The 26,986-nt window shown below is 51.0% G+C and overlaps 12 protein-coding genes across 12 annotated transcripts; 8 read left to right on the forward strand and 4 right to left on the reverse strand.

Moving 5' to 3' along the window:
• Positions 1 to 209: 209 nt before the first annotated feature.
• On the reverse strand, positions 210 to 1,829 carry N7468_008875 (dienelactone hydrolase; the record flags this gene model as incomplete). Its single annotated transcript, XM_058478171.1, has 4 exons — positions 210 to 1,024; positions 1,081 to 1,318; positions 1,392 to 1,519; positions 1,583 to 1,829. The coding sequence occupies 4 exons, from the start codon at positions 1,827 to 1,829 to the stop codon at positions 210 to 212; spliced, it is 1,428 nt and encodes a 475-aa protein (XP_058326501.1).
• A 941-nt stretch (positions 1,830 to 2,770) lies between these two features.
• Positions 2,771 to 5,164, reverse strand: N7468_008876 (Hsp70 family protein; the record flags this gene model as incomplete). The annotated part of the gene is made up of 11 exons (XM_058478172.1): positions 2,771 to 2,970; positions 3,029 to 3,161; positions 3,471 to 3,488; positions 3,559 to 3,657; positions 3,718 to 3,748; positions 3,869 to 4,121; positions 4,173 to 4,239; positions 4,297 to 4,344; positions 4,397 to 4,848; positions 4,900 to 4,970; positions 5,073 to 5,164. The coding sequence occupies 11 exons, from the start codon at positions 5,162 to 5,164 to the stop codon at positions 2,771 to 2,773; spliced, it is 1,464 nt and encodes a 487-aa protein (XP_058326502.1).
• A 300-nt stretch (positions 5,165 to 5,464) lies between these two features.
• Positions 5,465 to 6,864, forward strand: N7468_008877 (coiled-coil domain-containing protein; the record flags this gene model as incomplete). The annotated part of the gene is made up of 3 exons (XM_058478173.1): positions 5,465 to 5,540; positions 5,593 to 6,342; positions 6,401 to 6,864. The coding sequence occupies 3 exons, from the start codon at positions 5,465 to 5,467 to the stop codon at positions 6,862 to 6,864; spliced, it is 1,290 nt and encodes a 429-aa protein (XP_058326503.1).
• A 220-nt stretch (positions 6,865 to 7,084) lies between these two features.
• On the reverse strand, positions 7,085 to 8,053 carry N7468_008878 (DUF3632 domain-containing protein; the record flags this gene model as incomplete). Its single annotated transcript, XM_058478174.1, has 3 exons — positions 7,085 to 7,539; positions 7,590 to 7,662; positions 7,742 to 8,053. 3 exons carry the CDS (start codon positions 8,051 to 8,053, stop codon positions 7,085 to 7,087), a joined length of 840 nt encoding a protein of 279 aa, XP_058326504.1.
• Positions 8,054 to 9,295: 1,242 nt separating this feature from the next.
• Positions 9,296 to 10,052, reverse strand: N7468_008879 (DUF3632 domain-containing protein; the record flags this gene model as incomplete). The annotated part of the gene is made up of 3 exons (XM_058478175.1): positions 9,296 to 9,561; positions 9,619 to 9,688; positions 9,765 to 10,052. The coding sequence occupies 3 exons, from the start codon at positions 10,050 to 10,052 to the stop codon at positions 9,296 to 9,298; spliced, it is 624 nt and encodes a 207-aa protein (XP_058326505.1).
• An 869-nt stretch (positions 10,053 to 10,921) lies between these two features.
• Positions 10,922 to 11,410, forward strand: N7468_008880 (uncharacterized protein; the record flags this gene model as incomplete). The annotated part of the gene is made up of 1 exon (XM_058478176.1): positions 10,922 to 11,410. One exon carries the CDS (start codon positions 10,922 to 10,924, stop codon positions 11,408 to 11,410), a length of 489 nt encoding a protein of 162 aa, XP_058326506.1.
• Positions 11,411 to 12,321: 911 nt separating this feature from the next.
• Positions 12,322 to 14,225, forward strand: N7468_008881 (putative MFS transporter; the record flags this gene model as incomplete). The annotated part of the gene is made up of 4 exons (XM_058478177.1): positions 12,322 to 12,511; positions 12,568 to 12,730; positions 12,785 to 13,846; positions 13,910 to 14,225. 4 exons carry the CDS (start codon positions 12,322 to 12,324, stop codon positions 14,223 to 14,225), a joined length of 1,731 nt encoding a protein of 576 aa, XP_058326507.1.
• Positions 14,226 to 14,879: 654 nt separating this feature from the next.
• N7468_008882 (uncharacterized protein) lies at positions 14,880 to 15,188 on the forward strand (the record flags this gene model as incomplete). The annotated part of the gene is made up of 1 exon (XM_058478178.1): positions 14,880 to 15,188. The coding sequence occupies one exon, from the start codon at positions 14,880 to 14,882 to the stop codon at positions 15,186 to 15,188; it is 309 nt and encodes a 102-aa protein (XP_058326508.1).
• Positions 15,189 to 15,414: 226 nt separating this feature from the next.
• Positions 15,415 to 17,134, forward strand: N7468_008883 (putative phthalate transporter; the record flags this gene model as incomplete). The annotated part of the gene is made up of 6 exons (XM_058478179.1): positions 15,415 to 15,626; positions 15,684 to 15,723; positions 15,792 to 16,232; positions 16,280 to 16,497; positions 16,553 to 17,014; positions 17,074 to 17,134. 6 exons carry the CDS (start codon positions 15,415 to 15,417, stop codon positions 17,132 to 17,134), a joined length of 1,434 nt encoding a protein of 477 aa, XP_058326509.1.
• A 914-nt stretch (positions 17,135 to 18,048) lies between these two features.
• On the forward strand, positions 18,049 to 21,291 carry N7468_008884 (glycine decarboxylase subunit P; the record flags this gene model as incomplete). Its single annotated transcript, XM_058478180.1, has 2 exons — positions 18,049 to 21,175; positions 21,236 to 21,291. The coding sequence occupies 2 exons, from the start codon at positions 18,049 to 18,051 to the stop codon at positions 21,289 to 21,291; spliced, it is 3,183 nt and encodes a 1,060-aa protein (XP_058326510.1).
• Positions 21,292 to 22,175: 884 nt separating this feature from the next.
• On the forward strand, positions 22,176 to 23,797 carry N7468_008885 (uncharacterized protein; the record flags this gene model as incomplete). The annotated part of the gene is made up of 2 exons (XM_058478181.1): positions 22,176 to 22,515; positions 22,575 to 23,797. The coding sequence occupies 2 exons, from the start codon at positions 22,176 to 22,178 to the stop codon at positions 23,795 to 23,797; spliced, it is 1,563 nt and encodes a 520-aa protein (XP_058326511.1).
• Positions 23,798 to 24,576: 779 nt separating this feature from the next.
• N7468_008886 (oxidoreductase, short-chain dehydrogenase/reductase family) lies at positions 24,577 to 25,523 on the forward strand (the record flags this gene model as incomplete). Its single annotated transcript, XM_058478182.1, has 5 exons — positions 24,577 to 24,725; positions 24,772 to 24,795; positions 24,844 to 25,044; positions 25,099 to 25,250; positions 25,315 to 25,523. The coding sequence occupies 5 exons, from the start codon at positions 24,577 to 24,579 to the stop codon at positions 25,521 to 25,523; spliced, it is 735 nt and encodes a 244-aa protein (XP_058326512.1).
• Positions 25,524 to 26,986: the final 1,463 nt, after the last annotated feature.

Raw genomic sequence — 26,986 nt, forward strand, 5'->3', positions numbered from 1 at the left:
ATGAGGCGGTGGCTGTGAGCTGGAGAGATCAACCCGAGATGTTCTGTTTTAGGTTTAGGTACCTCGTATAGCAAGTCAGTGATAGCAGTACTGTAGCACTGAGTATGTACCCGGTCTAGTAGGCGATCCTGGTATGATTCGAGTGTGATGACCAATACCGCTTGCATTGTGCTATACAAATTATTCCTTGTTTCGGGACAACTAATTAATCATTCTTTCTCTTCAGCCTCTTCGACATACGCAGCCTTGTCGCCCTCCGGCTTAGTACTGGTAGCCTCAGTCTCTGTCGCATCGCCATCATCATCCTCCTCTTCCTGGTGTTCGACGCCTGCTCCATTCTTACTAGCCAGCTTTGGTGGGCTTGTTTGTTGTTCTTGCACGTTTTTCCCCTTATCACCCTTGCTACGAACTGGCAGCTCAGCATCGCTCTTTAGCTCAGCAGCAGACTCATCGGCGACGGAAGATCGCGAGCTTTGATTTTTCCTATTCTTGGCATTTGCGCGACGAATGAGTCGATTGTGATAGTTGACGCCTTCGACCTCGGGATCTTCATGTAGAATGCGACGAGCCGCTTCCCGGCCAATGACAGGTAGTCTATCAACACCGGAGAAGCCATTTGGCACGAGCTTTGGATCAAGTAGACCAACTTGAACTAGGACGCTCGCCTGGTCCCAGTATACATGCTCTGAATACAGCTTGGCAGAGCGAATGCTGACGATGCTGACCAACACAATTTCCACCGGCTTATTGGTTGGGGGGACACCAGGCAACATCCATGGGATTTCTTGCGAGTGTTCGAAAGAGACATAAAGCTCATCGACGATACGATCGGATCCGGTTGTTCGCGACAACAGGCGAATGTGCATCGACGGTGGAAGCTTCCCAATGAAGAACCGCTGGTAGAAGCGCTGGAGCTCTTGGGCTCCGATGCCGCCACTTAGCGTCGAGGCATACGTTACCGTCGGTGTCTTGTGCTTGACATAGCTTTCCATCGTTTCCGAAATATTTGACTTGAAGAACTTGGCTAAAGGAAGTTAATTCGAGGTACTTACTTAATTTCCTAAGTGGAGAGAATCTCACCTTCTTCGTGGTCTTCCAAGCCTTTCTCAATATCCACATCTCTCGAAAACCCTTTGCGCAGAACGCTAACAGTCCGCGACCACGCGATACTGGCCGACAGGTGATCGTATTCCTCCATGTCATGTTCTGCAAACCCGGGCTGAGCTTCATAGTATGTGTAGACCGGATAAGCCCATTTCAGCCTCTCCCCCGTGCCAACTCCAGGCTTCAGGGCACGAGTCCGACGTCGCTTTTTTGCCTTGCAGCCCCAGCGCAGTTGGCGTCGTTATCATATCAATGCTTTGACCAGCTAAGTGGACCACCAGTCGCACCTGGAAGGGAAATTTGATTCGATTGTCGGGAACTGTGGTTGGATAATATGCGACCAGGGCGCAAAGTCGAGCAGTGTTTCCTGCCTCCGCATAATACTGCAAGCAGTAGCTAGCCGCCTCGCCAAACGCTGTGTAGGGATGATATCGTCAGGTACATGTTATAGTTACGTTCTTCAAGCGGTGCCACTAACCTATCACTGCGTAGTTTTCTCCAACGCCAAGACCTCCCTTGACCGCCATCAGTCGAGCCTCGTAGTCCTTGCCGCCGCCGTTCAGCGGTTCGTAGATTACGTCGAATCCCTCATTCTGCCAGTTGCGAATCGTCTCCATGTCAAACTCGTTCGTCTCGGAGGTAATACAGACACGCGCATTATTGGAGCCATTATTGTACAGGAACCCGCTGCTGAGCCCTGGAGCGCTGATTGAAACGGACGCCATGTTGTTCCCGCGATCGGGTAGATCTCCAACGGTTTTCGCTCGGCAACGGCTGAAGGAAAAGCTGGAGTATTGACCTCCTTGGATCTTTTGCTGATCAAGATATTTGTTGATTCAACTGATCCAGTCTTGAGAAACCCTGAGATGTTGCGTACAGCTCGGTGACACATACGTCATGGGCGCACGCGACGTCATTTTTAATATACTTGGGGCCCCGCCACGTTGACGGGCGGGGGCGTTGACAGGCTCGCGCTACTCGAGTGACACATGGGGCGGGCCCACTTCCAAGGTTAACTGCAGAGATGTTTTGACTCCTTATATTATCGTGTTTTTGTTTCATCTGTTAGGCAAAGTTTCAGAGGATGGAAACTTGGTCATCTTGGGGCAAGGCCTTCTCTTGGAATCGGCAGTCCCGGTGACCGACAACTCCAAGCCTTAGTGGCTATGAAGCTTCGCAGGGTCGAATCTGGAGCACTTGTGTCGCTTAACTGGATGCAGTGGGCTTCTACTATCAGCAATGCCACAATTTACTAGGAACGATGCCCTCGGAATGGCCCAAGTCATTGGCGCATAAGCGTTCGCCAAAGGCTTGTTAGCATTTGAGCGTGCGAGAGCCCGTCAATATGCCACCGTAGGGAATCGATATGGCAAGATCGGAATCGCATGATTTGAAAGCTATCATGATGCGTTCAGAGTCCATTGGCAAATGCTTTGCAGTCACATATACTAGCATCCCTGTAAGCAATTCAGAGTGAACATTATTCCTTTGCCAGATTTCAGCATTCCCCAAATGGCTTCATGGGACATCCCCCAAGTTAGAGAGACACCGTCTCTCTGACCAGCAGAAATTACAGCAACTTCAGCAACCAACTAAGCCACATATACCAATTTGGCCGATGGGGATCGGGATGTCCACATTTCCGCTGATAAACACGTGAAATGTCCTAATAATAGCGAGCTCGAACCTTCCCATACTCAACGTCGTTGAATTCAAGGTGGAATAAAAGTGATGCAGATGTTGGCGTGAGAACCAGATCAAAGTGAACACGGTAAAATTCCAGCCCGGTTGAGTTTTTATGCTTCTCAAATAGCTCTTTGGGTATCTTGTCGAGGTCGGCGTTGAGCTCACAAAGCGGAGAAACGGCTTCACAAAATTAATTTCCACTTCAAATCAAAGAATGATCAATACCGAGCCAGCTTACCTTTATTGAGCTGACTCGGGGCAGTCTCGGTCACACAAAAGCTGAGTTCATCGCAGAATTTGAAAGAACCGTTGATATCAACGTTTCGATAGAAACTGAGCCGCACTGGCTCGTTTTCGTTTATTGTAGCCCCCTGTCGATCAAGTCAGTCACAAACCGTCACATAAATTGTGTTGTCTAGATTTAACCTTTTTGATGAACCATATCATCTCGCCGCGCACTAAATAAGCTTCCTCATACGTGCTCCAGTACCTTCGGTCCGGCGAATGACGTGCTGGGTCATAAGGTCTCGATACTTGCACTCCGTAATGACATCGAGCCTTTCGATTATCGACGTGATTGCCCTCGATTCCACGCTGAACTGCACCCCTAAACTCGTTAATACTTCCACCTACAAGCTTGTTGACTCAAGATTATATTCGATGCCGAAATTTGATCTTACCGAACAACAGCGGACCATCTGTTAAAATACGTTAGATGAACATCTCAATCACACTTCGCACGCCTGTCATGAATAATATTTTACTCACGCATTCATTGGCTGCATCACCCCTAAGATCGCTAAATTTGGTTTCCAGACGCTTGTGAATGTAATCTGACGATCCAAGCCCTCCGACAAGAATGATGGCCTGTTGTCATATTTAGTTCAACAGACGTAGCTGAAGGGTAGATTCAATGCAGAACCACACCTTTGCGTTGAGGCCGGTATCGTTAACCTTTCTGATCTGTCCCGAAACAAGCTCTTCAATCTGCTGCGCAACAGGCTTGAATATGCACTCGACCTAGGAGCTATTGGTGTGGTGAGCATTAATCTGAAAGAGTTTAGTCTCATAGTCTTACCTTTCGAGATTCCAAAATCCTCCCTCAATGATTCCGGGTACGTCAGGCGCTCCCGGCAATGGAACAGCATAGCCCACATCAAGGTATTCTTCTAATTCCGGGCCTGTATAGTTCGCTTTGATATTGTCTTGCCAGTAGTTCAGAGCAACTAGCCTCGCAGCCCTTGGGATTGACATATGCATTTTCTCACCCACGGTCTGAGCAAGTAGTTCCTCGAAGCAGTGATCTAAGAGGACTGACCCACAAATACCCCCTGCAGAAGCCATGTTAGAGGTGCATCTATAGTGATATTAAGAATAAATACCTGTTCCCTCCGTGACTTCTTGTAACCTTAAGGGCTCTGTTTGAGTGATTTCGTATGTAATGAGATCCTGAATTGGTCAATATAACTCTCAAGGCATTTTCTACTTTGTTCGGGCCATGCTTACCACTGTGCCACCGCCAGCATCACACACAATAATGCAATCCCCATGCTTCTGTGGGTTAGTTTTTATTGGAGTGAAATTGTAATGTAGGCACTGCACCCACCGCCATCGTATTTGGCTGAATTGCGCGGATCGCATATATCGCCGCCGACTCTGGTTCCGATAACAAGGACAGCTGAGCACGAGGAATGCCGGCTCGGCAACCAGCTTGCATTGTCAAATCCTTTGCCTTGTCCGACCACACCGCAGGGACAGTTAATATATACTGGATCTCCATGATGTCCAGTGCGCTATCGAAACGTCGTCTAAGAATCTCCTTCGCATGTCCCACCAAAGCTCGGAGATAGTCTGCAATTGCATCCACGGTAGATTTTCCAAGGGACTTCAAATGACTTTTGGCCTCGATAGATGGCCTATATGTCACAGGCTTGCTATCGTCGAGCAGCAGTTTCAAGCCCCTGATTGCATTTGGATGCACCTCGTCATTCACCTGGTAGCCCCAGTTCACAGCAGAGGTGCCGTACGTGAGGCAGCTAGGGACTTTTTGTAACGATCCTGTGTGATATATTAGTTTCAGGGTAATTTAAAAGTTCTTTTTAAACTTACTATTCCGTCCGTCCGGCCACTTCTGAATGACTTCGATCTCCTCTGGGCAGGCTTCTAACGCCCACGCAATGCTAACGAGAATTAGCGCTATCCTGAACCACAAGGCTGGGCGGACACAATTGGCACGATGATCGTGGATCATGAAGGAAGGAAGCTAAAACGATGGTGCATACCCGCTGAATGTTGTTCCGAAATCAATCCCTACCACAAGCTTCGGTCCACTCCTGGATGCCATCACTGGGAATACTCTCTCAGAGGGCTTCATGTCTGAAGCGTTTCGTACAGTTTCTTGCCTTTGAGAATTAGTACTCTCAGAGATCTGGGAAGCTAAAGGCCAAGAAGGAGTTATGAGAAGGGGACGCAAATGAGAAGGAAGGTGCGACTCACTGCCGTGGCCGTTCTGAATATAGAAGTCATCGCAACATCAAAATGTAATTTCCCCATTCAACCTGTCATACTCTGGTAACTCCAACGGTTGAGAAGATTAATAAAGGAACGCTCTCATGATTCCTTTTTCACTTTCCCGAATACTTCGATTTCGCTTCTCTATTATATACTGTGCATCATGAACAATTTCTTCCAATGCTTCATGCCTTTCAATCTGTATGATAAGTGGAGGCTTCTGATTTCAGAATCCAGTGGTAAGCAATCCGTTTGCTTTGAAATGTGATTTGAGTATGACATCTCGACCAGGTCCCGAGGACAGGGAAGCGGATCAGAAACCACCACCTTTACAACAAGAATACGAGCGACTGGAGAGGAAAAACAGGGAGATGAAAGCTCAACTCGGTCGGCTCACCCGTTCGAAGCAAGAATTAGAAGAAATCCACACGCACCTCGAAGCCAAGATTCGCCAACAGCAAGCACAGTTCGACAAAGTCCATGTCAAAACAACCGCCAAAATCAAGATATCCGAAGAAGAACGAGCAAGCCTGGAGAGATTATTGCATCAACAAGAAGAAGAGTTCAAAAGGAAACTAGGCGAAGTCACTGAATCGCTGAGTATATCGCAGAAAAAGCGTTCAACTGCCGAAGAGAAAGCTCGTCGGCAGGGAGAACTGTATTACGAAGCTCAAAAATCCGCAGATAACGTTCTCTTGGAGAACGACAAGCTTTTGAATCAGATCTCAAAATTTCGATGCTCTAATAGGACCTTGGATGACGACGATGTTGCGTCCCAACTGCGTGGCCTGAACCAACGTCTCGAGAAATGGATCAGGTTCCATTTCGCCCAGGCTCTATTGCAGCCGTCTGCCGCGGGTCCAGGATCTTCAGCGGGAGCCGTCAGTGGCATTTCTGAGCGCCTCCGTCGCTCCCATGAAATATTTTCTCACTTATCGAACAAGATCTTCATCACCGTATTGGAAAAATTCATGGTTGGTGTGAATAGTGCCGAGCTTGCCCTGGCCCTCCGCATAATTCACGAAAAAGTACAGGAACTACGTGAGTCTGCGATTGTGAGGTCCTCAGCAGCTGTTTCATACTACTAATCATTCTCAAGAGCCTGAGTTTCTCTGGAAAAACTGGCACTTTGCAACAAACGCCGTACTACCACTGCTTCTTCGCGAGGATTTGGAGTGGTCGTGTAATGAGGTTATTCTATTCGCAGAATCATATTTTGCGGGCCTATCACATACGGATCGCTCTACGCGCATTTGCCAATTGAGGGACCTTATATGGGGGTTTATCGATTTCAAACAAAAGTTACAACAGCAGAGCGAGCTGTATGAATTCAGATGGGTCCAGGTTGGCTGCCAGTTCTCCAAAGGTGCGATGAGTGCCATCACCGGAGAAGGCCCTGATGATGGGATTGTTGAATATTGCATTTCGCCTTCTCTATACAAGCGCACCCCGGGGAAAAGTGGCGTCGTGGTGGAAAAGGCTAGGGTGAAGTTAAGAGCCCATGTTAGCCACGCAATGCTCTGTGGTTATCCGATTCGTCATCATGATGCGCATTCAGTATGACCCCAACCTTCCTGGCGAAGATAGACTTGGGCGGCTTGCTTACAGGTATTTGTTGCCCTGCTGGGAGCCAGTCGGGGCAGTATGGAATAAGTATCCTCTTTTAGTATCCCTCTATTTTATATTCATTTGTTATATGGCAGTAAGCCAATTATTGCTTGAATGTGAGAACTTGTTGATCAATGAGAGGTGAATCTGGTAATGCTTTCTCGTAGTGTAGCTGCTACTCTAGTGATTCAGAAAGTTTTTGCATACGATCTGCGCAATCCAAGGCCAAAGTCTTGAAATCACCCTCCAGCTGGCCGCTGACTTCTTCAAATCTGCGCTTCCAGAACTCCCATCTGTACATCTCTGTCTTTCCTTTTCCATCATATAGTGATCCTTTTGCAGGGGTGCGAGCATGGACAAAATCGTTATCTCTGATTATTTCGAGAATCATATCCCCACAATGGACAATCCATTCAGACGCAGCTGCAACTCTCCATTTCAGCTCTAATCCGTAGTCGTCCTCATCAGCTTCCAAAGTATCGCGTAGAGCGTAAACAGAGTGATTGAAGCAATTGATCACTTCAGCCTCCCATAGACGAGCGGAAAACGATATGAAATTCCGCCACTCGCGTGAAGCTTCAGTGGTCTCTTCCTCGGTCCGCTCGCGTCCCATGTACTTGTTAAAAGGCCCTTTCTAGTGTCAGTTTCATATAAGCGACTTATATATATTGGACTCATACCAACTGAAGACCACACTTCGATCATATAGAACCGAAACACGGGCAGTTCTGTCCAGAATTCCACTTCTCCAAACTGTAAGTATGTCGGTTAGATGGCAAGAGTTTAACAAGTTTTAGTTGGCTTAGATAGAATTTCAATTCGGAACACTCACCTCGCCGTATTCAACCCTACGTGACGGGAGGTCTTGCAGCTCCAGTAAAATCTGGATCAGTTTGTCCTGCGCAGGATGGTCATGTGGAATCATAAACGAAGCACGAAGAAAAGCGCCCCAAATGAGCCATATATTGGGCTCATCCTCCTCATCGCTTGTTTCTGCAGGCCTATGATATTCATCAATGCGCTTGGCTGCTTCGTTCTCCGTGATGGTCTCTAATTCGAGACATTCCGTGAATATTTGAATCACGGTGCGATCGGCATCGCTATCATCGGACTCTGCTGCTTTTGCAAGGTTGAAAGTGGGCATTTCGATGGCTAGTGAAAAAATGGATGATTATTTCTTGATACGGTTCCAATGTTGAGGATCTGATGTCAATGAAAAGAGATAGGAAAGGTGAAGAAATATGTGGTCTTCCCGAAATCACCCTGCTGTGCCCGGCGCTTAAGGAGACGCTGCGCCAACTTCGACCACGGGAGGGGAATCGGGCATGACCCGTCCCAGCAACTAGACATACATAATCCAGCCAATGAAGTATCGCCCTTGCAGCCGCCTGCGCAAGGCAAAGTTGCAGTTCTTGTTCAAAAGTGGCTCATTGACGGGCGACACCCTTGGCGTCCTAGTTAGGGCGTTTCTAAAACAGCCTCGGCGCAGCGCCAGTTTCCTGAAACGCTTACATCCGTGCTCGAAAATCTGCCTTGTATTTTGAAGGCTAGCTACCCTGAAAGCAACATTTCCCTAAATCTCCTGGTGCCAGCAATCGTCCGTCGAATACTATTTTCATCCCGAGTCTGGCATGACCATGAAACATTTCAAGTATTAAATGAGTGCTAGAGCATCGCAGCGTTTGGTTACTAGTGGTTGCACCGCCCACTATCCTTGCAATATGTGCCTGATTGAAGAAAGAAAATGCTTAAGCACCGCCCTCAAGGACTGGGTTATTCTGGGTGGCTTTGAGTGCGGTTCTCTTTAGGCGTACATTAGATCCACTTGAGCTTGGATATCTCTTAAGTTTTTTTTTCGAACTTTCTCTTCTCTCAATAATTTGCATACACGTCCTGGTTGTACCCTGTTCCGCCGATCGGCTGGTAGGTGAACTCACATTAACAGCCTAAGCATGTAATGTAACTCTCGAGAATAGTGAAATTCAGAACGTGGTGTAGAAAACCCTTCTCTGAGGTAAAGTACCCGAAGGGTTCTTGTGTTCGCCATCGCGATCAATGCTTGATCAATTAGAACCGTCGCAAACCTTGAATTGGTCCATGGCAAGCTCCGAGTTAGCGGACCAAAAAGAAGTTTCCCTATGGGTTCCATTCATGATATATCTTGATATATGAAAAGTAAATACTCCCTCATGATAGCTAATCCAGGGAATCGGAAATCTGTTTCATGCGACTTGCACAGTCCAACGCCAAAGTCTTGAAATCACCCTCCAGTTGACAGCTGACTTCTTCAAACCTACGCTTCCAGAACTCCCATCTGTAACTCTCAGTCTTTCCTTCTCCATCGTAAAGTGGTCCTTTCGGAGGGGTTCCAGCATCAATAAAATCGTTATCTCTGATCTCTTCGAGAATCAGAGGCCCCACAATGGACAATCCACTCCGATGCAGCTGCAATTCGCCATTTCAGCTCCAACTCGCCCGTATCATCTTCTAAAGCTTCACGTAGAGTGTAAACAGACGATCGGAACAAACCAATCAGTCCAGCCTTCCATAGACGAGCGGAAAAGGAGACGAAATTCTGCCATTCATGCGAAGCCTCTTCAACTATCTCTTCCGGAGATTTGCCTTCCTCATCCATCGGGCGGTCGAACGGACCTATCAAGCTTTAGCATCATCCAATCCATTAATTTGACTCAAAAATGCACTTCTTACCACAGAATTGCCACCACTCACTGAAATACCCATGGAATAGGGGCATCCCTGACCAGAATATCAATTCCTTCTACAGAGGTTTGTTAGAGTAGTCATTCGATGATTTCGCCGGGTAGGCTAAATCATGCTTGCACGTAAGTACTCACATCGCCAAACTGAACCGTTCGAGACGGAAGCTCCTTCAGTTCCAATAGAATTTGGACCAGTCGGCTTTGCGCCGGATGGTCATGCGGAATATGAAATGAGGCACGAAAGAAAGCGCCCCAAATATCTTCCAAGTTGTACTGATCCTCGTCCAATTTATTATATTCATCAATCCGCCTGGCTGCTTGGTTCTCAGTAATGGTGTCGAATTCTAGACACTCCGTCAATATTTGAACCACCTTGGGATCGGCGTCCCCCGCCTTTACGGTTCTCGCCAGATTAAGGGCCATGGTAAGAAAAATGAACGATAGAAGTAGCTTTGGAAAAGACTCTGAAGTACAACAACGGAGGAAAAGAGTAAAGATATAGGTATTTTCAAAGATTAAAAGGTAAGAGGCGGGCGCTAACTAGGATGTAGCGAGGGGATCGACTGGCCCCGCTGACTACCGACAGAGATGCAACCAATCAGACCATAATCCCGAACCGCTCTGGCAGTGTCAGTGCTTCTCCTTGTCTAAAAATAAATTCTTAATAACTCGACCACTGTGAGGCTTATGGCCCTGGCGGTTACGGAAAGAGCTCGGCGCCACGTCGGAATTTTCATTTGCTCAAGTCCTGAGTACGCGCCCTGACTACGCGCCCTCGCCCTAGTTAGTCAAACGTTGTTTCAGACCGCTCGCCATAGCTGCTTTGAACGAGTCATGGTCAGATTCATTCTATTCAGGGAATTCAATCATGGCTGGTTCAATGTTTACGTACCTGGAGGCTCTCTCGGCCGGGGAATGTTTCAAACATTTCAGCATCTTCCCCGGCGCCAAGTCATTAGATCACGATAAGTCTCCTGGCCCTTCATTAGCCGCTTGGTAGAACATCCTTGCAAACAAATTGTTTTAGTTGGCGCTTCTTCACTATTAAAATGAAAGCCTTCCAGTCAAGGAACTTGATCATCATTCGGATTCTCACCCCTCGAAAGCGTCAACAAGACATATGTAAACACCGGATAGCATAATGTCAGGGCTTTCTCCCAACATCCGAACTCCCTATCAACCTACTTCAACTACACGAAGGCAGCAAACCTTTCAGCCAGACACTAATAGAGTAAGATCCCATCAAATTATGTTGCACATCCACAGATCAATTTCTATCCGCTCTGACACATATGAAGGTGTACTATGATCCTATCAACAAGAACGTCGTACCAAAAGAGCGAGTATACAATGCTCATAACCGGGTGCCTACTCAAAGGGCGGTAAATCCACATAACCGGGGAAACATTGAGCCTCACAAATTCTCTGACCATGAGGAACTTTTCACAAATGAACGACATGAGACCTTTATGCTTCGACAGTTCGATACCGGCAATCCTCGGCAGCCCATTCCAGCAAGCTCCATCCCTCAGCCTCCCAGACGAATGGACGCATACACTCTTCACCCAGATCACCAATTTGGCCGTAAAAGACACGAGATGCTTAACCCATTTGGGCCCCAGCGAGGAGTCCGTGATCAAAATACTGGGGCTCTGCTGGGAGTCATATCACGCCCCCCGCTTCCCCCGCAGCCGGCAAACGACCCGAAGAAAAAAAGGGGAAACCCCCAAAGCCGGCAGCGGCTAAGCACAAGCCAAAAGCCTCTCCGAAAGGGGCCTTGAAGAGTAATGCCCAACAAATCAAACCTCAGAATTCATTCTACCGCATCCCATTGGTGGAAGAGAAGTGGGCTACTAGGGAGGTCTTGCCGCAAGGTCCTCGAAAGAGGACGGAGACGATGCCAAAGCCCAAGAAGTGGCTTTTCTTCTGATTTTGGCGTCTCCTAGGCTATATGGGATTGGAGGTGTGAAGGCCTCCGGCACCGCGTGTCGGCTGGGCACTCAGTAGCATGTGGAGTTATTTGCTTTTATGACATGTCGAATAGTATCAGCCAGCAGTCTGCTTTTTCTTATTCAGCCAATTCAGCTAGTCAGAAGTTGCTTACGGGAGGAACCTCAGGTGTCCTGAGGTCTCAAGTAGTGGTTAAGTGGTTGGTGCTGATAATTGCTTGCACGTTTTCTCCCGTCGGCATGTATACGTCATTCCGTGGTCAATGTCGATGACTATGGGATGGATTTAACGGTCCCGGTATTGCGAGCGTGTACTGCTCGGCATTTTTTGACCGATCGATAAGTCAGTGTCAGAGGCTAGGACGAACGTGATAAGTGAGCCGAGTACTCCGTAGATTCTCGTAGGTTCTCCGCTCTCCGCTATCGTGTGGTGCTGGAGCTTCCCGGTTGAACAAGACGGGCCCCACCACAGCGGCGCCATTGGCAACTATAAAGTTTTGCAGGACTCAGCTGTCAATAACCTTGGTTGCACGTCACACCGTATTCTGCCCCTATCAGAAAATCACCCGTCGGCTGATGGCACGGGTCTGGCGATTGGGGTAGCGCAAGCCTGCACAATTCATGACATTTCAGGTTTTTGTGGTTGGTCCGAGGTCGGGACCCATAAGCTAGAATACCGCAGAAGCTTCCAACTCCGACCCTCCTTCCCCTCTTGCCATCCTCGCGCTCTGTTCAACACAGCGATGTCGTTGGTCCAGCACGTCTCCGCCCTTGAAGGTGTCGACCGGGAGCCGCCGCAAGATGATGCTGGCGAGGTCCATTCCATTCGCCGTAAGATCAGTTACGATGTGATCCAGCCGAGCCAAGCTGCCGCTGTCGCCGAGCAGCCCCCGGGCATCCCAGCATACAAGCAATCTACAGCGAAACGATTAGGTAGGCTATGTCCAGTTCACGATGTTAAGCTCAATCCTTTCTCTAACTAAGAACAGTACAGGTCTTCATCACTGTCCTCGCCTGCTGGCTGGCCTCCGGGATTGTGTTTGGATTTGCAGCTCTGAAGCCGGTTCTGGTTGCGGAAGGGGTCTATCACGACCTCTGTACCGAGGATGAGCTGCAGAAAGGTGTCGAGCTGTGTTCGCAGCAAGATCTGAGGTAAGAACTTCCCACGCTCTAATGATTACCCGGACTGCGGCCTAACGTACCCAGACTCAACTTCTTCTTCACTGTCGCCTCAATCACCGCCAACATGTCGGCCTTGCCAGTCGGAACGATTCTCGATCGCTATGGCTCCCGCATCTGCGGTATTATCGGCTGTTTTCTGCTTGCGATTGGAAGCACACTAATGGCACTTACCTTCCGCAACCCGGGATTGCACATGCTGATACCTGGGAACTTCCTTGTCGCGCTGAGCGGGACCTTCATTTTCGTGCCGTCGTTCCAGATTGCGAATGCATTTCCCCGATACTCCGGGACTATTGTCGCACTTATCACGGGGTCCTTCGATGCGTCTGCTGGCGTGTACCTATTCTATCGGGCAGCCTACGAAGCCTCCGATCGGTCATTTACCCCCGACAAATTCTTTTTCGGATATCTGGCTGTTCCAGGTGTGATATTCCTAGCGTTAATCACCATCATGCCGAGTCGCGACTATACCTCGACGCTGGAGCTTGAGTCGAAGATGGAGTTAGCCGAGGATGCGACGCAAGACGTACATGATTCAGATGACGAAATCGAGAGCGACCGCGAGCTAATGCGGGTGCGGAAAGATCGAGCCCAGCGCCGCAAGAACAAAATGCGAAAGCTTCGTCGGGTACTTGGTAGCAAAGACGAGATTCAGCAACGCGCAGAGCGGGAAGAGGATCGCCAGCATACGAGTCGCGTCTGGGGTGCGCTCCATGGTCTCCCAGCCCACAAGCAAATGGCAACGCCATGGTTCATTCTGATTACCATCATGACCGTTCTCCAGATGCTGCGTATGAACTACTTCATCGCAACTGTTCGGTCCCAATACGAGTATATGCTGAGCTCGGTGGATCTGGCTGCACGAATCAACGAGTTCTTCGATGTGGCGCTGCCGGTCGGTGGTGTTTTATTTACACCCTTCATCGGTATGCTCCTTGATCGTCTCAGCGTGGCTGTTATGCTCGGGATCATCGTTGCTTTCACAACGGTTATTGGTATCCTCAATTCGATTCCGACGTTGTGGGCCGGGTACTCGACCGTTACGCTCTTTGTTCTGCTGCGACCGTTATATTATTCCGCCATGTCGTAAGTTCTCCCCTTTGTTCATTCCAACACGATATTTCCTCTCATAGATACTGACCTCCAAAGGGATTACGCAACCAAGGTTTTTGGCTTTGCTACCTTCGGGCGCGTGTACGGTACAATCATCTGCCTCTCTGGGCTAGTGAATTTCTCTCAGTATGGGCTAGATGCCCTTACCCATCGAACGTTTCACGAAAATCCGATCCCCATAAACGCTACACTGGCCACAGCGGGCTTTTTGGTGGGCGTGGTACTAGTCAGCTTTGTGGCAATCAAAGGCCGGCAGATGGCCGCTCAAGCTAGACACGACGAAGAACAAGATCGACTTCTGGAGGAGGATGAAAGCAGCCTCGGTTATGGTTCCATAAACAGCCACGTGTAAGCCACGTTTAGTCTAAGATTGGGTCTGAAATGATTCTAGATACATTTGGAGCTTTGGCCATTGTCCCATACGTTCATGCGGGGATGAGCTAGGCAGTCGGCGGGGTACAAGGTCGACGACTAGCCTGGACTCAAAGTACACCTGCTTTTCCAATTACAGTTTGACGTATGCATCCTCAGGGTCGCGAGGGGATACTACACCTAATGGTATTAGAAATTTTAATGGCATCAATATTGTTATCTACACGTCGATGAAGATCAATCGGGAGCATGAGCATAATTTACTACTAGCAAACTGCGAAATTCCCATCAGTCCCAATTCCTCCACCCATGAGATACTCGTAGCAATTCATCCCTCCCATAGGATCAATTTCTTCAGCAAACCACATCCCTTTTCCTTCGGCTGGTCGCCTCTCGGTGACTCCGAGGAGCTATGGCCCCATCGAGTAGGCCCGTATTGATCTGTGGCTGAACCCTAAACCTGTATCACATGAGGTTGAGGAGGTTGAGCAAAACATCGCATGTACAAGCGACCCCATTAGCAGACACTCGCGGCTCCGACCCAGAGAGCTCGCAACAAATCCGCATTCGAGACCATAAATCCGTCAGATTAGCCCGCCATAGGCCACATCCCCAACCCAACTAGCCCGCAACAATGAACCCGCCAAGCTGCCAAGCTACAGACACGTCCTTCTCCCCGCATTCACCCCCGGGTCTTTCCCCAGATCCACGCCTGATTAGTCTTGGTTTGCCAGAACTGGGAGTCGACGACTCAACACCTGCCGTCCAGGCTACTTGGCTGCGGGGCTTTCTCCCCTCGGTCTTCGACGCTCAGACGCCTCTCGACAATCGATGCTCGATGAAGACATTTGCTCCGATATCCACTGGATTGCGTCGGCTATTATGCTCTGAGAGTTCTGGCATGGCTGGGCAGTTATGGGATGGTGCAGGTGAGCAGGTATAAGCGCAGTCATGGACGTCACAATATTGTTTATTCTCCGCGGTGCATGAACTATAAATTAATGTCCTTTCCTCCTGGCTGGAGGGGGGGTCTGTCTCTGGATATTCCGGGATTAGCGATATCTAACGCGGTTGTCTGAGCCATTTTGTTTCTATCTTGGCTATTTAAGTATCGAGAAGCGCGACTCTACTTCTGAAAGACCGAGTCTGGACGTACCAGAAATACCACCATGGTGGATATGGATGAGAAACCGTCTACGGTGGAACGCATCGAGGATGTCAATCCGAAATCTCTCAGCACTGTCGACGATGAAGAGTTTACTCTTGCAGAGCAGAAGGCCATCATCCGGCGGGTGGACCTGCGTCTGGTTACGATGACGGGGCTGACATACTGTATCTCGCTCATGGACCGAACGAACTTGAGTGCGGCGGCGATTGCTGGGTAAGTTCCGGTCACAACTTCGAGCAACGTATATCGTGGATGCTGATCAGTATTCAGAATGACAACGGAGCTGGCTCTCACGGTTGGAGATCGATATGTGAGTCGCCCAGAGCTATAAGCGTGCATGGATATACTGCAACTGGGGGTTATACTGAACGAATGCAGTCACTCGTCGTCCTGATGTTTTTCGTGCCATACGTTCTCTTTCAACCACCAATGACCATTCTCATCCGAAAGATCGGCCCGACAATATTCATAGGAACAATCGTGATGACTTGGGCAGCGGTCATGATAGTAAGCTATCGCATTTCCTCCTCTGTATCCCTCCTAACAGGCCTGAAGGGAACAGGCTTCGTCAAAAACTGGGGCCAACTCGTGGGCATGCGAGTCCTCCTTGGTGTCCTCGAAGCAGGGTATTTCCCTGGATCCGTCTACTTACTCTCCTGTTGGTACACCCGCTACGATGTACAGAAGCGTTTCTCAATCTTCTACCTGATTGGCTGCGTCGCATCTGCTCTAGCCGGTATTCTTGCCTACGGCCTGATGCAGTTGAACGGGAAGCACGGGCTGACTGGGTGGCGCTGGATATTCATCCTTGAGGGCGTGGTAAGTACTATTATCTCGAACCCGAATTCCATCCTCACAGTCCCTAGATCACCGGCGCGATCGGAATCCTCTGTTTCATCTTCCTAGTGGATTTCCCTGACCGAGCATGGAAATCATGGTGGTTTCTAAACGAGCGCGAAAGTGCCTTCATCGTGCGCCGGATCAACCAGGACCGAAACGACGGCGACGTAGAAGCGTTCTCGCTGAAGAAGTTCCTGAAGCCAAGCCTCGACCTCAAGATCTGGGGATTCGGTCTCATCTTCTTGTACGAAACCCCCTTTCTCCCATTGAGAACGCATTTACTAAGAGCCGCACTGTAGTTGCCTGACGACAGTCACCTACGCGATCGCCTACTTCCTCCCTATCATCCTCCGCACGGGGATGGGCTTCGGTATCGGCGAGTCTCAATGCCTCGTCGCGCCGCCCTATGCCTTCGCCGGAATCGTCATGTATAGCACCGCGTGGGTGGGCGATAAGTACCGCACGCGAGGCCCTGTCCTCGTGTTCAACTGTCTGCTGAGCATCATCGGGCTGCCGATGATGGGATTTGCCACGGGCAACGCGACCCGGTACGCGGGTGTGTTCTTGACCGTTGCGGGGGCCAATGCGAATATCCCGGCTTGTCTGGCGTACCAGGCGAACAATGTGCGTGGGCAGTGGACGCGCGCACTGTCCAGCGCGACGCTGGTGGGGATGGGGGGTGTGGGGGGAATTGCGAGTAGTTTGGTCTTCCGCGAGCAGGACGCGCCGGGGTATAGGCCGGGGATGTATGCTGCGATTGCGTGAGTTTTGTTCTGCTCTGGTTATCCAGCTTGACTTGGCTAGTTGCTGACGGTCGCAGGTGCAATATTCTGGTCATCTTGATTGTGGGGGGCTTTGAGCGTGTGGTTCTGGTTCAGTAATCGGCAGGCGGATCAGGGGAAGAAGGTGATTGAGGACGACCCCACTTTCAGATACACCATTTAAGGTGGCACACACGGACAGCTCTAGCCAATGCGATATGCCCATGAAACTGACGTTTTCCCGCAATCTTCCATTTAAACGACTGTAGTCATTCGGTCAATTTGCGAAAGACAGCTGCCCAAATGTAGCCGCAATATAGCTGGAAAATGTAGGGCGCATGCTGTTTGGAAATCCGGTTGATAAGACTTGTCTTAGGAACCTTGCATGTGCTGCTTCGTCTCGGGCCATTGAACAATCGCGATAGCCCAGCAGAGCTGCCCATTGGACGGAACCGGCGCAGCGCGCGATCATGAGAGGCGGTGTATAGAGCTGTCTGGACTGGTCCATATCTATAGCCCGGCTATCCAAGTACTGGGAGACTTGTAAAGCTGGAATAAGATATGAGCTGAGGACCAAGATCCACCGGTCATGGCGAAGATAATGACAATCAAACCTCAACCGATTTCAACGGGTTGACCTCCGACAACTTCCCTCTCCGTCTCTCCGTGGACCCTCCAGACCCTCCAAAATCCTGGAGCAGCGCGCTTTATCGGTCAAGTTTCCCGGCGGAAAACCACCGCGAGCGATGTTCTGGCCCCACTGGAATGCGCGAGGGGCATTTTCATTGGCTTGATAGCGACTCTTATCGCGGGTAGTTTTGTTTCCCGCCTCGTTGCCCGCCCGGCCTCAATCAAGGGAACCGAGGAAAAAAGGTAGTTACGAGGGCTAAATACTAAACTGATATATTACCGGTGGCGGAGGGTTTTTTTTCTTCCTCAAATATCTCTCCGATTACTTTGACTCGACGTGGCGACAGCGTGCTTCTGCACCACCCCCCCAACTGTACGTCACTTCCGAGCTACTAGCTTCTGCAATGGCGGCGTCTTGCTTCGCTCTGCGCGCTGGCCGCCAGCTGGCCTTGCGGTCGCGTGTGCGAGCTACTCCTGCCCCGCTGGCTCTGCGCGCAGCTTCGCTTGCACCATTCAACGCCTGCCGACGCAGCTTGAACACCTCCCAGCAGCCTGCCCGCAAAGTGCACTCAAGTACTTTCTCCGATCATGGCGACCCCCATCCGCAGGATCTTTTTCAGCCCCTCGACACCTTCCCTCGTCGTCACATTGGCCCCTCACCAGAGGCGGCATCAGATATGCTGACCGTGTTGGATCCCCCCGTGGCGTCTTTGGACGAATTCGTGAAGCAGGTGCTTCCCGAGGATATCTTGTCCAAGAAGAACCTCAAGGTCACCGAGCCCAGCGCCGATATCAACCTCTACCGATCCCCTGTGCAAGGCGGTCTGGGCGAGACTGACATGCTCAAGCTGCTGGACACTTACCGCAAGCAAATTGACGTCTCTGGAAAAACTTATATTGGAACGGGCTACTACCCTACTATCGTTCCTCCCGTTATCCTCCGAAATGTCCTCGAGAACCCCGCCTGGTACACCAGTTATACTCCTTATCAACCCGAGATCAGCCAGGGACGTCTCGAGTCTCTTCTCAACTTCCAGACCCTGAGTGCTGACCTCACTGGTCTGCCATTCGCCAATGCCTCCGTCCTCGACGAAGCTACCGCTGCGGCCGAGGCCATGACCATGTCCCTTGCTACCCTGCCCACATCCAAGCAGAGAAAAGCCGAGAAGGCATACGTCGTGTCTCACCTCTGCCACCCTCAGACTCTTGCAGTCATGCAATCCCGAGCTGAGGGTTTCGGAATTAAGTTGGTCGTGGGAGATATTCTGGCTGATGACTTCAAGCTGGTCAAGGAGCAGGGTGACAATCTGATTGGTGTTCTTGCCCAGTACCCCGACACTGAGGGTGGTGTCAACGACTTCCAGGCCCTGAGCGACTCCATCCATGGACAGGGCGGTACTTTCAGTGTGGCCACCGATCTGCTCGCGTTGACGGTGCTCAAAGCCCCTGGCGAATTCGGAGCTGACATTGCTTTCGGTAGCGCCCAGCGATTGGGTGTGCCCATGGGTTTCGGTGGACCTCACGCGGCATTCTTTGCTTGCGCTGATAAGTACAAGCGGAAGGTGCCCGGCCGGGTTGTTGGTGTGTCGAAGGATCGCACTGGCAACCGCGCTCTTCGTCTGGCTCTCCAGACCCGAGAGCAGCACATTCGCCGTGAAAAGGCCACCAGTAACATTTGTACCGCTCAGGCTTTGCTTGCCAACATGACTGCTATGTACGCGATCTACCACGGTCCCGCTGGTCTGAAGGCTATTGCTCAGCGTATCATGTCTATGACTTCTGTGCTCCGTGAGAAGCTTGTTGGTCTCGGCTACAACGTTCCTATTCGATCCAACACGGAGGGTAACGCTCTCTTCGACACCTTGACCATTGAGCTGGCCGATGCTGCCGAGGCAGAGGCCCTCATTGCCAAGGCCCAGAAGCAGTCCATCTACCTGCGCCGTTTTGGTAACAGCAAGGTGGGTCTCTCGTTGGACGAGACTGTTGGTCGTGACGAGGTCACCGGAATTGTCAACCTCTTTGCGGCACACAAGGGTGCTTCTCCTGTCGCCATTGAGGGTGCTCTGTCTCTTGCCTCCCTCCCCGCTAGCTTGGAGCGCACTACTCCTTACCTGACCCACCCTGTGTTTAACACCCACCACTCTGAGACTGAGATGCTGCGATACATCCGTCACCTCGAGTCCAAGGATCTTTCCCTGGCTCACTCCATGATCCCCCTGGGATCTTGCACCATGAAGCTCAACGCTACTACTGAGATGATTCCCATCTCATGGCCCGAGTTCTCCCAGCTGCACCCCTTCATGCCCGCTGAGCAGGCCAAGGGCTATATCCAGATGATTGATGACCTGGAAAAGCAGCTGGCTGACATTACTGGCATGGCCGAGGTTACTGTGCAGCCCAACTCGGGCGCCCAGGGTGAATTCGCCGGCCTGCGTGTCATCAAGAAGTACCAGGAGGCCCAGGGGGGTGCCAAGCGTGATATTTGCCTCATTCCTCAGTCCGCTCACGGCACCAACCCTGCCAGTGCTGCTATGGCTGGTATGCGGGTTGTTACCATCAAATGTGATAGCAAGACCGGTAACCTTGATTTGGATGATCTCAAGGCCAAGGCCCAGAAACACAAGGACGAGTTGGCTGCTTTCATGATTACGTATCCCAGCACTTTCGGTGTCTTCGAACCCGGTGCGAAGGAGGCTATTAACATCGTTCACGAATTCGGCGGCCAAGTCTACATGGACGGCGCCAACATGAATGCCCAGATTGGTCTCTGCTCCCCCGGCGAGATTGGTGCGGACGTGTGCCACTTGAACCTGCACAAGACCTTCTGTATTCCTCACGGCGGTGGTGGCCCTGGTGTTGGCCCCATCGGTGTCGCTAGCCACCTTGCTCCCTTCCTGCCTTCCCACCCCACCAGCGAGGCTCTCCAGGCCAAGCGCGGCCCTAACTCCTCTCCTCCCATCAGTGCCGCTCCCTGGGGCAGTGCCAGCATTCTCCCTATCACATTCAACTATATCAACATGATGGGCGACAAGGGGCTCACCCACGCCACCAAGATCACCCTGCTCAACGCAAACTACATCATGTCCCGCCTGAAGCCTCACTACCCCATCTTGTATACCAATGCCAATGGCCGCTGCGCTCACGAGTTTATTCTCGACACCCGGGGGTTCAAGGACACCGCCGGTATCGAGGTTATCGACATCGCTAAGCGTCTGCAAGACTACGGCTTCCACTCGCCCACCATGTCCTGGCCCGTCTCCAACACCCTGATGATCGAACCCACCGAGTCCGAGAACAAGGCCGAGCTGGACCGCTTCTGTGACGCCCTGATCTCCATCCGCGCTGAAATCGCTGAGATCGAGGCCGGCAAGCAGCCCCGCGAAGGCAACGTGCTGAAGAACGCTCCCCACACCCAGCACGACCTGCTCTCCAACGAGTGGGACCGCCCTTACAGCCGTCAGACCGCTGCCTACCCGCAGCCCTGGCTAGTGGAGAAGAAGTTCTGGCCTTCAGTGACCCGTGTCGATGATGGTAAGATTACCTCCCGTAGCCATTCTTTCAATCATGACCCAAACTAACTTTCCTCTTTAGCGTACGGTGACCAGAACCTTTTCTGCACATGCGGCCCTGTCGAGGACTCCGTGTAATGATACCCATGTTTTGCTTTTTCCGAGCTTAGTCTCGCTTCGTTTCTGTGTATACATTCAACATTTTCCTTTTTTTGGCTATGATGACGATTCGTGCTTTGCACATAGAGCTGTTTGTTCGTTTCAACATAATGCCTAGTGACAATAGGGTTAACTAGAACAATCAAAGTCGGACCTGAGTCCGTTCAATGAAGTCCGTCTCCGAAGCAGGATTCACTGCCTCCAGTTTCCTCTGGCTAATCGTTACAATGATATCGCGCGCCCCTCCCCCACACTCATTTCTCCCAATCAGCGGGCCAAAGAATCGGTAATCAACCTATCCACCTTTTTCCGCCCCGGCGCACCGGTCGATGTAAAGTCATATACACTATCCATTCTAATGCAGGATAGATACTACTGCGAGATTTTGGACCCTTCATGCGGAAGTGTCCGAGGCCAACACGAGGTGGTTTTCGTGCTTATCAGCTTATCGGGGCCCCTCTTACCATACACGACGCTCATGCAGACTATCAGGCCAATCAGGAGTGTCATACTAGTAATGGCCGGAATCGGACGTTGCCGCTGTCACTATCAAAGGGCCCGCCAGCCTAACGGGTGAACTCACCCGCACCTCCGCCAAACGCCTTTTCTTTTTCTCTGATTCAAATAGAGCAAGAATACCCTGGATGCTCCACATGACTGGCCTCGCTACCTAATTTTGACGAACTAGTTGCCTACATAAACGAGGCTACCGCCGCAATGTCGCTTTAAATTTGCTCGGTCCGTTTCCTAGGCGCTTCTGTGGACTTTTGCTGTTCCTGTTCAGCCTCAAGCGTTGATTTTGGAGACTGCGATTAATTGCTTCGCGTGCTTTATTTCTTGCATCTTCATTGCGCGGGCTTAAGCTGTTATATACCATAGCGCTGCACATCATGTCCGCTTACGATCTTACGGTGTACCGGGGAATATTTATCCATCTTCCCCGCATTGCAGATCACTCAACCACCAAACCTCAATTAGTCCGGCATCGCGGCGCGCTTTGGGTATCGACCAGCAATGGCCGCATTAAAGGATTTGACTGGAGTGCCCAAGATGACGAGTCGTTTCGAGACTTGATGGTCCGGAATAACTGGACAACGGCCGACGTGCGCACAGACTTGAATGGGGACCATGAACCAATGATCAAGGTCAAAATTGTGAGAACGAGAGAAGATCGAAATGAATTCTTCTTCCCAGGTTTCATTGGTGGGTAATCCCTTCGGAGTCTGCAACGAAAGCATCGTGATCTAATGCGTCTTTCATAGACACCCACATCCACGCGCCCCAATACCCCAACGCGGGTCTATTCGGCTCTACGACCCTACTCGACTGGTTGGAATCCTATACATTCCCCGTAGAATCCGGCTTCGGCGACCAAGGAAACCCTCGTCAAGAAAAGACAAGCCCTCAAGATGCCCCTCCAGTCGCCCTTCGCGTTTACAACCAAGTGATCTGCCGCACCCTTTCCCACGGCACCACCTGCGCCTCCTACTTCGCAACCATCCACACCCCCGCCACCAATGCCCTCGCCTCGCTCTGTCACGCCCGCGGCCAGCGCGCCTTCATCGGCCGCGTCTGCATGGACAACCCGTTCATTTGCCCATCCTACTATCGCGACCACTCCCCAGAAGACTCCCTCTCCGCTACCGAAGCCACAATCGCCTACATCCACACCCTCGACCCGAAAGGCACACTTGTGAAACCCATCATCACCCCCCGCTTCGCTCCCACATGCTCCCCCGCCGCCCTGAATGCCCTCGGCTCCCTCGCCGCGTCCTACAACCCGCCCCTGCACATCCAAACCCACATATCGGAGAACACCAACGAGATAGCCCTGGTCAAGGACCTCTTCCCGAACTCAGAGAGCTACGCCTCCGTCTACGATACACATAACCTCCTCACCCGGCGCACTATCCTCGCGCACGCGGTCCATCTCTCCCCGTCCGAGCGCAGCCTCATCGCAACCCGCCAGGCAAAGGTCTCGCACTGCCCCGCCTCGAATGCCGCCCTCGGCTCCGGGATCTGCCCCGTCCGCACGCTGCTCAACGACGGTATCACCGTCGGGCTGGGCACAGACGTGAGCGGCGGGTACAGCCCGAGTATCCTCGAAGCAGCACGGCAGGCCTGCCTTTCGTCGCGGTTGCTGGGACACACGAGTTCCTTCGCGGCGAGTGCCGGGCCCGGTATCACGGGGGATGTGACCCAGGAGAAGCCGGTCGGGTATGAGAAACTGTCTGTCGATGAGAGTCTGTACCTTGCGACGCGCGGCGGCGCGGCTGTGGTCGATATGGCCGATGAGCTGGGTGGGTTTGAGGAGGGGATGCTTTGGGATGCGCAGCTGATTGAGCTGGGGGCTGTGAGGGAGAGTGTAGAGGGGTTGCTCGAGGGGAGTGAGGGGGGTTGGCAATGGGTCGGTGGGGAATGTCGATCTGTTTGGGACGGAGACTTGGCAGGAGAGGATTCAGAAGTGGGTGTGGAGTGGCGATGATCGGAACGTGAAGGCTGTTTGGGTTGGGGGGAGGTTGGTGCATTCGCGGGCTTAGTGTTTTGATATGTATATTTTGGTTTGGTAGAGTGTCGTGTTATATATCCGCTTTTTTCGTGGTCTGAATTGGATTTCTACATGCTAGAGGCATTGTATTTGCTGAAGATTTGATTTCACGAAGTGCGCTTCAAGTTGTTTCAGGAGACGAAAGATGGGCATAATATGACTTTCACGTCCCTTTCGAGCATGGTCGCGTTGACCGATGATTCGTCAGTAGAAACTTGATGCTGCGCGCGGCATAAAGTCACAGAATTCCGTGCTGGTAGTAGTAAAGGCACAGTCATCGCCTAGCGGGCTTATCGGGATAACGGATATACCAGGATAAGAGATGCGTTTTTCACTGCACCAGGGTCTTGATGACAGCCTCGTCACGGCCATGCATCGGTTTCCGGACGACAAGCTCAACAAGAGTTCGGCTTTCCACGGAGATCACTCGATTCCCCGCAGAAAAGTGGACCTTCTCGGTATCCGGTGTGTTTAGGGTTTCGCAAGCCGACAATGATGTAGCGAGTGGAGAATTCCAACGTTTCCGGTCTTCAGAGAGCTTGCGCAAGATCCACCGGTATGTTCGGTAGACCTTGTTACGTAGGTAAACCCGCTTTCTTGAGCTGCAGTCAAATAAATACCGAGGAGTCTCCCAGATGATCCGAATATCATATCATTCGCACTCAAACTCCTCACTGACAGCCACATCGAGCATCTCAAACGATCTTCCCACAAAGATGTCTTTCCCATATAAACACGTCCTCGTTATTGGCGCTACCGCCGGCATCGGTCGAGCACTCGCAGACCGATTCGTGCAGACAGGCCTGAAAGTGACCGCAGTCGGCCGTCGCCAGGAGCGCCTGAGACGAGTTCGTGAGCCAGCACGGTCACGACAAGGCCGATGGAGTTGCTTTTGACGTTTCCGACTCAAGCAAGATCCCAGCTTTCGTGGAGAGGTACGTGGCAGTCAGTCCGAGCTCCGAGCTAAATTAACCCTGAAAAAGCATCACGAAGAAGCACCCCGATATCGATCTCGTGCTGCTCAATGCCGGTCTTCAGAGACCGAGTGACTTGAGCAAGCCCGAGACTGTCTCTATGGATCTTGCGCGCACCCAATTCGAGGTCAACTTCTTCAGTGTGGTGGCGTTGACCAACGCCTTCCTCCCGTTCTTCTATAAGAAGAACAGCCCCACTGCGCTGGCCTTGTGAGTGGTGCAATTCATCAACTGGTCATCCAATACTGATTCTTTTTGCCTCAGCACCACCTCCAACCTTTCTTATGTTCCCGGTTTCTGGGTCCCATTCTATTCTGCCACCAAGGCGGCTTTGAGCTCTTATGCCCTGTCTCTTCGTGAGAGCCTCCGCAACCAGAACGTTAAGGTCCTTGAGCTTTCCCCTCCGGCAGTCCAGAGTAAGTTCAGCTCTTCGATTTTTGATCCGGTGACTCTTTCTTGACCACTAACTCTGTTTTGCAGCCGAGCTCCATGACTTCATGGGAGAAGACACTGGCCGAAAGGTGGGCATGCCTTTGGACAAATTCACCGATGAGGCACTTGAAGGCTTCTTGAGTGGGAAGGACCAGATCGTGATTGGGCCATTCCCCCCTGCAGAGAGATTCCTTCGGATTGTGGATACCCAACGCGCTGCTTTCGAGGATCTTTCGAAAATGTACCGATCGCATTGATCAATGGGAGAGTTTTCGATGTAAATAGTGGAAATTCCTGTTAGTTCTGCAGGTTGTGAATGGCAGCTTTCTTGATTACGAGTGTCGGCGCCTTGCCTGTTCAATACTGTGGTTGGATACTTCACGCAACCTTGCTCATTCCTGTGTTAGTAGATGAGGAATGAAAGAAAGAAGGCTAAAGCCATTGGAACAGAAAGATATAGTGGTAGAAACGACCAAGCCGCACAGAAGGTGATCCTGGTGGAGAGACTTGAGGTTCACTGCGGTGTCATGGTTGAAAGCATGGTCGAGAAAAGAGGTAATGATAGTAGCCCAAAAGATGCACGCCAAAAGTCAAGCTATAATTTTTTTTTCTTGTCTTTGGCGATGAATACAGCGAGGTATGATGTATTTAGACTGTGTCCAAAGCTTTGAAAATCTGGAAATGAAAGTAGAGATCCAGGAGCCCTCAAAAAAGGGAATCCATAGATTGATATATATTTGTCCTGCATTTGTGCCAGCTATCCTGCGATAGTTGACCGATTGACTCCTTGTGAGTTGCAGAAGATCATGAGATGACTTTATAAACCATAGACGTTTATAAAAATGATCACGATCATAGCCAAACTGGACAAGAAGAGATTTCAGGGACTGGACGACTGCTGGCGGGCAGCGTTCGGCAGTCGAGTCCGGCCCTCAGCGCTAACCCGCCCCGTATCTGCAACCCCAATCTCTCAACCAAAGCAGACACTCGCGAAAGACTAGGATCCTCGAAAGAAAAGCCCATACGGGTTTTCTGCAGGGACATGCTAAATGAATCATATTGTATAAAAGAACCTGAGACCTTGCAACGAGGTCGACTGTACTTTGATACCCCTCCTCGACTATCGAATCGATTGTGTCCAGCACCAAACTCCACCTATGTCTCGACGAAAACAATCTGCAATGCCACCCAATCGACCTGCGTGGCTGGTAGCCAAGGCCGCCCACTCTCTCTCAAGACAAAGACAGCGCCTTATACACAGCCAGCCGGGGCCGAGATTGTGGTCAAACCCTGCTACGGTGGCTATCAATTCTATCGACTCGCCGACCAATCCCTTGGAGATCTCCTCCCGCCATACATCAAATGACCCGCTCCCTTGGCAATTGCCTAGACGGGGAAGCCGTGGAAGTGGACGCTAGCGTAACCGAATTCAAGCCCGGAGGCCGGGTGCTTGGCCTTGCTCTTGGCGACAACTCGAAAGTAAACAATTCTTCCCAGAGCGCCTTCTAGAAGTACGTTCTGTTGAGGGAGAATGCCGTCTCGAGAATCCCCAGCCGCCTTGTGTAGGAGGACGCGTGCGTGGTCTCTCTAGGTCTGAGCACCGCGGGATCTGGCTTGTTGCAGAAGGGTTATCTAAGACTGGATCTACCAACCCTCTCCCCCTAGCCTTCTAAAGAAGTATTGGTATTGACCGTCTAGCACGGATCCTCCAGCGTCGGGC

This window comes from Penicillium chermesinum, assembly GCF_028974085.1.
Source record: "Penicillium chermesinum strain IBT 19713 chromosome Unknown utg000007l:1.0-2695246.0:1.0-2697696.0, whole genome shotgun sequence".
NCBI classification, from domain to species: Eukaryota; Fungi; Ascomycota; class Eurotiomycetes; order Eurotiales; family Aspergillaceae; genus Penicillium; species Penicillium chermesinum.